Genomic DNA, 12,833 nt, shown 5'->3' with positions numbered 1-12,833 from the left:
AAACATAATCCATCCAGACATCCAAGCGTATAATTTTGCCTGTGCATCTACTGTACATATATGAGTGAAGAAAGATAATATATAGCTGTGCAGGTGCAAGTGTAAGTGAAAGTGAAATGTACATACAGTGCAGGTTATTTTGACATGGTTAAACCTTGATTGTGCAGCTACTGGTACAAGGGATTGAGTTGTGGATTGTATTATTATTTACAACAACCCTCAATATTTGATGTCCGCAGGGCTTGTTTTTTGTGAGATCTTATACAGACAGGTGTTTGCAATTAATTTCATTTACAGGTGTGTTCCAATCAAGGGGTCAAAACTTGATGATTAAGAGATATAAGCTTAATTTCAAGTGTTTTAGCAAAAGGTTTGAAAAGAATACTTATCTCAATATTTGTTTGTTTTTTGAATAACACAATGTACAAATTCAGTTTGTGATGTATCGTTAAGGGGCATTGAGTGTAGATTGATGAGTGGGCAATTCACTTAAACAATATCAAGGCTGCATCATAATGAAAATGACTTTCTGGATGGACTGTTTATAGTACATTACTCAAGGACAACAGGAAATATTGGCACAAGCTTGTTCTCAAGCATTGTGGCCTACTAGCAGTTTGGTTTTAATTCCAACAAGCTAGTCCCTCGCTGCTGAGAAATGAAGGCTGTTGTCAGGAAGTGGACAAGTGCAGGTTAACTTCACTGAACATGATTAAATCACACAATAACCTCCTTTCTCCTATCAAATCCTCTTAAGCAGGCTGTATTACATATCTGCCAAACAAAGAAAACTAAATCAGAACAATCAACCATGCTAGGCCAAGCCCGCCCTACCAGCTTGTCTGATCCCATTGCCGTGATTAAAATGAAAATGGATCCGGGACATTACCAGAAATCCCATGTTCACCTTATAAGGAAGATCAGAAGACTGTGTGTGTGTGTGTGTGTGTGTGTGTGTGTGTGTGTGTGTGTGTGTGTGTGTGTGTGTGTGTGTGTGTGTGTGTGTGTGTGTGTGGTGAGGGGGGGGGATAATATGAATGTGTCCTGCGTAATTCCCTGGCTTGGATCACAAAACACAGTTTTTATTTTTTTGCAATATTAATAGAAGAAAGATTACGATTGATTTGATTGGATTAGTAATATTAAGCTTGACCATTCTCAAAAAAGTTATAAATTAATTTGTTTATGAGCAATATGTTTTGAAAAAAACATGTTTCTATAGTGTTGCACAAAGCAACATTACAAAATCATGCAGGACTTTTGATTGGGGTTCTTACATCAGGCTGTAAAGATCTGGTTTTATCAGGCCTTATATATAACATACCATGTTCTATAGTCTTAAGTAGGGCTGCAACTAATAATTTGTTCATTGCCGATTAATCTGCTCAATGTTTCCTTTTCTGAGAAATAATGTATTTTTGTAGTTGGGTGACGTGACAGCATGGGTCCACTTTTAAGTAAATTGTCTTTGTCCCCTGCAAAGATGTATCCATTAGACTACTTACTTATTTGTTTTTTAAAAAAAAGTTATTCAGCACTGTGCTGCAGTTATTGTGAATGTGTGTGTGTGTGTGTGTGTGTGTGTGTGTGTGTGTGTGTGTGTGAGACTCCTCGGCAGGCTTACAGTGAGAGGCACACTTCACATTATTGTTGCTCCAATTCACTTCCTGGGATAATCCTTAGCACAACAGAGGGAACGGCAGGTGACCTGGACCAGCAGAGATACAGTATGGGGCTCCATTATAACACACACACACACACACACACACACACACACACACACACACACACACACACACACACACACACACACACACACACACACACACACACACACACACACACACACACACACACACACACAACCACAAAACACACACATAAATACACATTTTCACACACAGAACCACCCATTCATAAATAATATCAATATGACCCTCCCTTCACCCTTTTCCCTCTTCCCCTCTGCTTTATCTCCACTCCTCTTCTGTAGTTTACTCTCTTTGCCTCCCCTCCTCACCTCTTAGAGAAACATATTGTAGCCCTGCTGCCTCAGAGTGTCATTCATCCATCGCCCCAAAGTCATCTCTGCCATTAACAGCAGTGTCTAATTATACCTGCAAATGACAAACACATAGACACAAACACAGGCCATGCTCTAATGGCCTGTAGAGGCAGGAGACTGATGGGCAGCTGTCTCTTGTCCATCCTCTGTGCAGGTCGACCTTGAGACAGGGGACAAGGGGGACGTCTATTGGACCACTGAGATAACAGTAGAGGGCTAACAGAGCGTTGATAATGAATAATTTATATACAGTAGCCTGGTAGTTAGATAACTTAATTGATTCATTAATTGGGAACAATATTGTCTTTTAACAAGGTGATGTTTTCACTGCAGTGTTCGGTATGTTTCACATAAGAGTTCATCTCTTTCCAGATATTCATATTAACAAAAACAAAATCAGCAGGGACAAAAAACAAACAAGGGGTGTTTTTCTGTTGTTTGACTCAGGACCAAAAACAATAGGAGGACAATAAACCGTGTCTGCAGATCATATCTGGCATTATTATCCTCTTATGTGCGTTCTATGAAAAGGGAATAACAAGGTAGAGGGGCTGTGGCTTATCTAGAGCCCCTGAATTAACCAATGAGGCATTAGCATTAGCAGCTAATGCTAACTCCTTCATGAAGCCATAAAGAGAAGGTGACACAAATCGAAAGCCTTAAAAAGTTAGTATTTCTTACTGAGTGAGACAGAGAAAGATTGCTTTATAAATAAAATTCCTGCTGACATCCCCCCTCTATCAACAACACAGCATCTGTTTATATTTGTTTCTGTCTCTCTCTTTCAATACTTAAAGCCTCCTCCCTTTTCATCTATAACTGTGTCCTGAAGAAACCTCAGGATGAGAATAAAAACAAAAAAGCTGAAATCCATTTCCATATTAGTTTGAAAATGTTAGTACAGTATTTCAAAGGAATTATCCCCTTCACAAAACAGAATAAAATCCCTCTTGTTCCTGCTAATCCTTCAAAGACTGTGATATTACCTGATAGGATGTTGTACAGTGTGAATACTATCAACAATACATGCCAAAAATAATGTAAGCAGGTCCCCATTGTGGAGATTAGAGCGAGCATGTCCCACTCCCAATTTATCTCTTCCCCGAAATGTAGCGCCTTGTTTTCTCTGTATTTCACCCGCTCTCCTTCCAGATTAAATGATCATCTAACTAAAAGATCGTTTTTCCTTCTCCTTTGTGTCACAGCTTATAAAACAAAAGTAATTTTTGGATTGTGCGGGACAGGGGTTAATTAGGTGAAAGTGGTTGATAATGAGAGTAAAGGAATAGTTTGAGCAACCCTTTCTCCTACAAAATTTGGAATTACGGTTAAAGGGAAGCACATATTATCCCAGATTATAGTCTCAGTTTCAAACACATAGTGAGCACTATAAATTGAAAGAAAGCAAGACAAAACAAAACTACTTCTTTAGGTTCAGAGAAAAACAACTACCTGCTAAGGATTTTTAAAAAAGGTCATGGTTTGATTTCTTTGAACATATGTTATTGAAATAATGTAGTTAAACTATATGTTAAGGTAGAGAACTGGTTTCATAAGGGATACAAACAGCAGTCTCCATTTATTCATATGATACTTAAAACACAAATATTCATTTCCCATGAAGCTTATCGACAATGCAGTTTCCTTGTATAAGAAGGCATTCTTTTAGCAAACCAGGCTGTTTTTAGGGAACTTCTGCATGTAGGAATGTAGCCTAGAGGAAATGTGATTATTCTGATTTATTCAGACAATGGCCGTTGTCTGAATAAATCAGAACTCTGCATATTGTGCGGAGTTTCCCTTTCACTCGTATAGTATAAAGTTCACATTTTGAAATGAAGGTTCACTGAAACATCTCAACAAGGATGAGACATATTGCCATAAAATATTGATGAATATTCATGGTATATTATGACACAATTTTAAAATCCCTTTGAGAAATCGGAACAAAATATTGTCCGGACGCTGAATCCAAATGATTGACTGACTTTTTCACTAGTGCCACCGTGAGGTTGACTTCTGTGCTGTGGAGTAAAATGTCTCTGCAACAGTTGGATTGATTGCCATGAATTTGGGTCTAGCGCCCTTCATGATCTCCAAAAATGTCTTGTAGGGCCATTATTAGAACAGAAGGCTTCACAATTTTTTATTGTAGGCAAGTAACCTGTTCATACACCTATTAAAGCGAGCTACAGTGCCGTGTTTGTGGCTTTTTTGGGCTTAACTGCTATTAAACAAATGGACCCGGAGGCTAGGAATATAAACATTTCCATACTGTATTTATAGACTGCATCCAACAAATCCTACTTTTATGCTTGAGTACTTATTATGTTTTTTATTCTCTATAGACAAGTGAAATTGAGGATAGATGAAGGCTCTGGCCTTGTTTTCCTACTAAAGCAACTCATCTCATTTAGTTGCATTTCGATCTGAATAAAAAACAACCTAAGAAAAACAGTTGGGCACAGCAAGCCAAAATAAATGGATTGGTAATAATCACCTGCAGGGGGGCCGAGATCTTGATTGACTGACGTACACTAAGCTTCGCCACAGCATAACAAAGGAGTCCCATGTCATAGAGCAAAGTGCTCAGACTGTTTGTGGGTGGTAATTGGTCCTAAAGAGAGAAAACCCCAGAGGCTGAGCTGCAGGACACTCAAAGCCCCTCAAGTCCAGCTCTTTTCAGCTCTATACATATTGAACAGTGGAGTCAGGGGCTAAGAAGATTATCACAATGGGATGAAGAGGCCGTAAGAGCCTTTGTGGCCTCAGTGCACTGTGAAAGTTGCTACAGCACTCTCAAGCTCTTAAACTGCTTGACCTTAAAAGCTATGTTTATGAGCTCTCAAAGAAAAAAAGCTGTGAAATGAGAAGGAAATCATAAATAGAAAACACAATTCTTAAAATGGGAAAACAAAGCTTGTCCACAACACACAGAAAGGAAGATAAAAAGATGTACTCAGGTAGAGAGTATTGCCTGAAGCAGCTGGGTGTGTGTGTGTGTGTGTGTGTGTGTGTGTGTGTGTGTGTGTGTGTGTGCATGTGTGTGTGTGTGTGTGTGTGTGTGTGTGTGTGTGTGTGTGTGTGTGTGTGTGTGTGTGTGTGTGTGTGTGTGTGTGTGTGTGTGTGTGTGTGTGTGTGTGTGGTTAGAGCGACTGAAGCATTGAAATGACATGAAGAGTTATTTGGGCTGTAATGAAGCTGCTTAATGAAATCAGTGCCCTTGAAAGTTCTTCATCAATTTTAGCTCCCTTGCTCACTTGCTCGCACTCCACCATTCCAGCCTGTCAGCTAATCCACGTGCGCGACACAATATTAATTAAACACAGCGTTTCCTGAAGTACTTAAGTGAAGCGCTATCATTGATAATGAGCAGGTTTAAAGGAGTCACATCCCTCCAAAATTACTTTTTAAACCGGCCTTATTAAGCAGAAAATGAGGCCCAAATCAGCCTACAAGCTCCTCATTAAAAGCCACTGATCCTTGGCCACGTGCATGTTCCAATGGTTTTAATTAGGCTAGCGCGAGAACGTCAGCGACAGGAAGTGCCATTAATCTTGTCTTTTCATTTAGAGAGTGTGTGTGTGTGTGTGTGTGTGTGTGTGTGTGTGTGTGTGTGTGTGTGTGTGTGTGTGTGTGTGTGTGTGTGTGTGTGTGTGTGGGGGGGGCGGGTTCAGCATGTTGCAGCCTGGTGCCTCAAATGCCACAACATAATGAAAATGGGAAATCAAGTGACATACTTTGAATTGTGTGTAGATTCAGACTGAAACATACAGTTTTAAACTTCCCTTTTGTTGGGTCGTTTACCATCACTTTGAAGTTACTGGCCAGTCTTTCTATTCAAGTGCGTCATTAGTCTCACTCACACACCGATCACACACACAAACAGGATGAAATGTGTCTTCATTTTCTGTGTGTGTGTGTTTATGAGTCGCACTTGCCGTAGAGAGGATGGTCCAGGCTCTGCCTGTCACACCTTCTCCGCATGGAGGATTATGGATGGCCAATTACATCGCTTTTGTCATTAATTAATGAGGATAACGAGCTCCCCCTGCTCCCCACAAAACCATGGTGCTCCTCTCCTGGTACTGAACAGGGAGAGGGGTGGTGCGCCATGTGTGTGTGTGTGTGTGTGTGTGTGTGTGTGTGTGTGTATGACAGAGAGAAAAAACAGAATACAGAGAGTTGTCTATGTGAGTGAAGTGGTTATGGTCTATACAAAAGACTGAACGGAGAGATGATTGTTGACCCCAGGGCTTTGCATGTACATTTGTCCAGCGAGTTGAGGTGTGTTGGCTTGTGAGTGTGTGTGAGTGTTTGTCCACCACCAGTCCTCTATCTGTGGGGGCCATTACAGAGATTAGGCAGTGCTACAGTAACGGATGCCCCCGATTGTCAGCTTGGATCCTCTGTCAGGACAACAAGCTAAAAGGGAGAAGAATGAGAGTGATGGTAAAGGGGGAGGGACAGTTGAGGGAGAACAAACATTGAAGCATGTTAGCCGGAGAAAAGAGAAAAGGGAAAATAGAGGCTTTAACAAAGTGAAAAGGAATCCTTGAAAATAAAACTGGGACGCAATGGGATTTATCTCCACAGTGGCGATGAGCACCTGTGAGAGATGTTGAGCCAACGAGGTGCTGAACAGGACATCATATTCAACAGCCCTCCTCCGTTTCTGCTCCCTCCCACCAGGCCCAATTTGGCCCCTGCCACACTGTCTGGGTTTACCATGCGTGGTGTCAGGTGCCTTGTGGCGATAGGCAAAACGCTTTGCCTGACTGCAATGTTTGGAGGTTTTGCGGCGATATGAGAACAAAACACAGGCGCACACACACAATGCACAAACACACAGACACATACAAACAGACATGCTCCTCTACACCCCACTGTAGACGTCTGATTAACGAAATGATGGCCCCGGCCCATCCTGCTGCACTTGCAGCAACGTCGCCCCGAATCACATGGCTCCTCGGAACCAACTGACTCACCCGCTCATCGCTTCCGACAAGGCGGGGCTGCGAGGGACGACAGAGTGTGATGTCATCGTGGAGCAGAGAAGTTGGGGGGTCATTGGGTGGTGGGTGGGTGGGGGGTCCTTGCAGTGCCACCCCCGGCACAAAAACACTGAGGCACCTCTTCTTTAACATCCTTAACTCTACTTCTTCCATCCCACATGCACACTTGTTTAACCTAATGTTTACCTCACCTCCTCACCTCTTTCCTTAGTCAAGAACCTGCCAGAATAACCCACAATGTCTATGTCACTTGGCCTGTAAAGCCATAACTATGCTTCTGTATGCTTTCCAAATTTAGAAAAAAATAACAATTTAATGTTTTATAAACCTCCTTTATCCCCCGTTGTAAGCATAATCAGAGCTGAAGCATGTTCATTTTCCTTCAAGGCCTCTGTTGTTAGTACAGTCTGTGCAGGGCTGTGTGTGAGATGAAGTGCAACAATGTGCACCAGACACATGAGCTTGCACATAGAGAGAACTTAATTAAAGAAAACAGGGCTGTCAGATGCATTAGGCAGAGGTACGCACTTAAGGGCATATGGTTTTAGTACTATACCATCGGGTTGGAGAAAAGCACACAAACATACCTCAAAGCTCCCAGCCATGCTAATGAAATCACTCCCTTTCTATCCCACTGAGAGCAAACACAAATGTTTACAGACATCCCACAGTCTGTCCGCACTCCTGCACCACACTGGGCTGTCGTGAGAGAGGTGGTGCACTGATTGTAGTGCTGTGTGTTTGTCTGCATAAAGACACTGTCAAAAACAGACAAAAGGTAAGAATAAGCAGCATGATTTCTCTGTGTTATACTGTTTCAATATATTATATATTTATCCTATTTAGTCTTAATCTTTTGAGCATTTATAACCAGTAGGCCTATATAAACATTACATGTTAAATCACACACTATAACGTAACTGAGGTGTTCATAATTTTATTTGTCAACAAGTATGACTCCTGTGGGCAGACGTATGAAAGATACTGAATGGCAATTTAGGGAAAAGCAGTTGTAGTTGTGTAAAAAATGTGCTTGCAGGAGAAGTTGTCATTGTTACAACAAATACTGTACATTAATCATTCTAAAAAATGTCCTTATATCTGACACAAAAGTGGGTTGACAGTTTAAACTGCATGAATTTTTTGGTGTTTTTTAAAAACCCCTCATGTAACAAATGCCAGCAAGTGTGACAGTAACGTGACATTATACATGCAGATATTATTATGAGCAGTATCTGCTGCACCGAGAAGCAGACAGGTACGATGCAGGTCAAAATGTCTCTTGGTTTAACAATTCAATTAGATGCTATGGAAGGTTTTTCATTAGGATATTATAATTGTGAAAATGTGTCTTACTCTGTGAATTGTATTGCATTTATTTCTACATTATCATGATTTTTTCAAGACTTTTAAAAAAAATTACTGCAGCGATTAAGTGTTTGGACATGCTCATTTGGTGTTTTAATTTTGTATATCTTGACGCACATGGCAGACTTTCTGCAGGGGCATGCCCAGGGCATCTTGAGGCATTGATCTGTTTGCTTTGTTGCATCCCAAAATTAATGTGTTTGTACAATTACAATAATTGTATTGCTTAAAGCAACTTCCTGTATGTTTGTGTCACTCTGTAATGCATAATTTTTGCTTGTTTTCATTTATCTAAACATTTAAATTATAATTATCTGCTGTTGTGATTCAGATAAAATATGAACAAATTCAACAAAAAAAACACACACCTAATTAATGATATTGTTTCAATACTCTGCAGGCGTTCATCTCTGAAATGCAAAGTATACTAAGAAAATGTCGCTTACACATCCCTAAGCTACATAATTATCTCATCACGGGGGGAAATGAAGATCATTTGTAGGCTAAAGCGTCAAGAAACACCAACATGTGACCAGTAGAATCACAAATCTGTCTTAATGTATAGATTCAGCCTACAAGCCAAATGACAGTGCCACCATGTACTCTGATGGCCATTAAGTTAATAAGGTGACACAATAAAACATATATTTCAGCAGCTCGACATTAGAGGCCAACAGGGGGGGAAAAGTGACCACCCAACCGTCCGTGCAAAAAGGCAACCACCTCATTTATGGCAATTAGGCTGTGCGGAGACTGATGGAGCGCAGAGCCCGAGCCCTCACATCATCAGCAGCATTTGTCACATTTCATCCCCGCTGCCCTGAATGTCTTGTGGGACCTCAGACAAGACATGTGTCATCAGAGGGCCAATTTAAGATGCCATGGGTGGCCTGTTGTTGTGACATACAGCTAAATTCTAAGAGAGAGACTGGGTGGATCACTTAGTCAGTCTCTGACTAGCATAAGTAGGCTGGCCTGATCAACATGTCTACTTTTATTTATTCAAAACTGCATGTGTAAAGAATTAAATAAATGTAGGCTTATACAAGAGGAGCCCAAATTAGATTGATAGCAGTGATTTATGTTTGTTAAAAACTATTAAAAAAGAGAGATGATTTTAATGACAACACTTTGTGGAGTTAGTGTCAAAAAGAAAACATGTTTGCTGATTTAATAATTCAATGTAATCTGATTCTGTACTTTGTGAATTATATTTAAAAAATAATTTCCACTTCTCCGGGGTTAATTTGGAGGTTTTACAAACATAAGAAGAAATGCTTTCCTGTTATCAAGCCATGTATTTTTATTTATACTAATAAAATCCTGAATTCAAACATGATGTTTCTAAAACAACAACAATGGAAACAATATAGCACCAACATCATCCAAGACTATCATGGACACATATACCAAGAAAGTGTCCAGATATAGATTACTGCTTTCACAATTTAGACAGCAAACTCACACAGAGTTATGGTTTCAGAAATATAAAAAACACTACACTATGACCAAATCTTTTGTAAATACATCCACTCACAAGTCAAAACCAGCAAAATAAAACTGGCCCTGTAACGTTCACTGCATTAACTCGAGCAGGAAGACAGGAGCTGAAATCGTGTTAATAGCTGTCCACGATATAAGAGCCCGCCAAGGAAGCCTGCAATCACCCAAATACCCAGAGACAGGTCCTGGGTGCCCCGGGCGACTTTTGCGCCCTTCCCCTCAGCGCCACCGACCCTACTGCGTGCCAAACGGGCCCCACCAGCCCGTCTGAGCTCGGTTAGACCCAGCGCCTCATGTCAGAGGCAAGAAAGGAAAGTTGCCAACTCATTTTGGGAGGGTGAGAACTGGGAATCAATTCAGCGGTTTGAGAGGTTACTGTTTAATTATCCTTTTTTTTATCGATCCTCGACTTCAATTTAGGGTTCATTTTCATAATTTACCTTTTTGGGTTTTTTTAAACAGGCATTTTACGTTGTATGTGATAAAAGTGTATCAATGATTCTAATCACGTTATTTCCACACCATAATTACAAGCAACACTTTTCTCAAATAACAATTTTAATTTGCCTAATGTAAATAATATAATGCTGAGTGGTCATTTTAGTGTAGCCTTTAAACGTTATTAAATGTATTCGTAATGTAAAAAGAAGCTGAGAAATTGATGTTGAAATGAAGCAAACCCGGTCAAAGCATAGATATGTGTTTTAATTATAAAGACATATAAACAATATATGAAATCCATGTTGCAACACAACCAAAAACGCTTCTTCAATGAATAGGCTGTAGTTATATAAACATTAGAATAACCAGGCTTGGAGCATTTGATTTTTCACAGTTGTACAATCATGTCAGATGTGCAATAACTTAAAACCATTAAGAATAAACAAACGTGTCAGACACATCGTTTCAGCCAATATCACATTGTTCCTTCACATCGCATCAGTACGAGGGCAGTCCTTTCATAATTGCTGTAACCTATTACATATAAAGGTCGAGATTAGGTCGCATATCTTGGCATTTCCACATTTCATGTTGTTTTTGTTGAATGTTGCATAGATTACAAATAAAAGTTGATAACTTAATCTTCCTATAATGTACATAAACTCGTCATTTGGACATGGCCTGCAGTGTTTGTAAAGTACGAGCTAGAAAGTCACTTCATCTTTTAAGAAGGCCCAAACTGTTCATGTTCCATGTAACGTTTGGTAAATCTGAATGTAACGTTGCAATATAATTACTTAACCATATTTCAAGATTATGCATTAGACTAAACTTGTTTAACTTTCCACAGAATACAAAAAAAAAAAAAAAAAATAGAGTGGGAGAAAAACCGACATGGGTGCAGTAAAGGTAAAAGTTCAGGAAAGAGAATTAAAGCAGATCAAGGCTTGTCGTTGCAATGTTTGAAGAGACTCGACGGAGTCCCGGAATACGTGGTGCACTTTTCGGCATGGGTGGCAAGAGCAGAGCCCGAGAATGGGTAGACAGCAGCACCCTGACCGAAGGGCGCCAGGGCGGTGGGGATAGGTGACGTTATGGTCTGTCCCTGGTTCAGGTACGCAACCAGCCGCCTCATCTCCTCCAGAGCCTGAGCCTGCATCAGGATATAGTTCTTGGCCAGGAGGAGAGTGGCTATTTTGGAGAGTTTTCTCACCGAGGGGCTGTGGGCGTAGGGGATGACAGCGCGCAGGCCATCCAATGCGTCGTTCAGGTCATGCATCCTCCTCCTCTCCCGGGCGTTGATGCTGAGCCGCAGGGACCGCTGCTCTTTGGACTTTTTGCCGAGGGGCCCCCCGGGCTTATCGTCCCCAAATGGCGAGCCTCTCTTCCGTGACTCAAGCGAGTCGAAACCGTCCTCGTCGTCGCTAGTGTGCTCTCCGCCGCTCTCGTTGGACTTCGCGGTCTGGCCGGAGAGGAAGTCAGTGGCCGGTGTGAGGGGGAACCGGCCGGGACTCCCTGCAATTGTGCCGGGGCCGAACCCAAAGGCTGATTGGCCGTAGCGCTGCGTCAGGTCGAGGAGCGCGTCGTTGCTGATGGACTTGAGCAGGTTCTCTTCGCTGACATTCATTTTCTCTTCCAGAGCAGTTTCTCACCAGGAAAAGTCTACTCTTTCGCGTGTTTCTCTATCCTAACTCTTGTTTTGAAAACTGTATTCTGTACTCACGTAGTTATCTCCAAGAGTTGCTGTTTTCTAGGAGTTCCTCTCTTCTCACTCCTTTCCTCTGTCAGTGTAGTGACTCTTCAAGAAGGAGGCTGTGAATCTGAAGCTCTACAAGCTTTCACCTCCTCTGTACTCTGCGCTCCCCCCTCGCTGCGCGCAGAGCCCACGTTCAACAACACTTCTCTAATTGTGCTCGTTGAGATCGGAGCGCTCTTGTCCCCCTACGGTCGGTTTCCTCTCGCGCGTCTTTCGTGCCCTCCCTCGCCTTGGGCAGATTGTGACTCGCGCTCTGCCCTGCTCGCAAGTTAGTAGGAGCACGAGGCCCGCCGGGATTATCCGCCCGTCCAATCAGGGGGGCGTTTTAATTAACTCGGGAAGAGCGCGAGTCTACTCCCAATTTCAATCATAATGTGATAATTGCAACGCAAACTGACACGCTGCCCAGCCACACTGTATTGTCCACTATGACAACCCATTTAAATCTGGGAATCTTTCGGGTTCTTTTGATAAACTCAAACTTAATTGATATTCTTAGTAGAAAATGAACAGGTCACAAACAACATGACCCTTAAGTGGCAGTATCAGAAAGGTGGATGCATAGTGAATGTTTGAAGACCCAAGTAAGGATGTTGTGACCTCCAGGTTCTGTTCTTTATGATACAGACTAAAATATTTGCTTTATGTATACAGCAGTCATAGATAGACAAGTTTGCAGTGACAT

The 12,833-nt window shown here is 41.5% G+C and overlaps 1 protein-coding gene across 1 annotated transcript; it reads right to left on the bottom strand.

The window, feature by feature from the left end:
- Window positions 1-9,962: 9,962 nt before the first annotated feature.
- bhlhe23 (basic helix-loop-helix family, member e23) lies at window positions 9,963-12,378 on the bottom strand. Its single transcript, XM_063889865.1, has one exon. It carries the CDS (start codon window positions 12,017-12,019, stop codon window positions 11,333-11,335), a length of 687 nt encoding a protein of 228 aa, XP_063745935.1. The 5' UTR covers window positions 12,020-12,378; the 3' UTR covers window positions 9,963-11,332.
- Between the last annotated feature and the right edge of the window lie 455 nt (window positions 12,379-12,833).

Source organism: Eleginops maclovinus, chromosome 1 (assembly GCF_036324505.1).
Source record: "Eleginops maclovinus isolate JMC-PN-2008 ecotype Puerto Natales chromosome 1, JC_Emac_rtc_rv5, whole genome shotgun sequence".
Taxonomy (NCBI): Eukaryota; Metazoa; Chordata; class Actinopteri; order Perciformes; family Eleginopidae; genus Eleginops; species Eleginops maclovinus.
This window is presented reverse-complemented; position numbering and strand designations above follow the sequence as displayed.

Excerpts from the sequence above, each read along its gene's own strand:
- bhlhe23 (XM_063889865.1), bottom strand. The coding sequence starts at position 12,019 with ATGAATGTCAGCGAAGAGAACCTGCTCAAGTCCATCAGCAACGACGCG.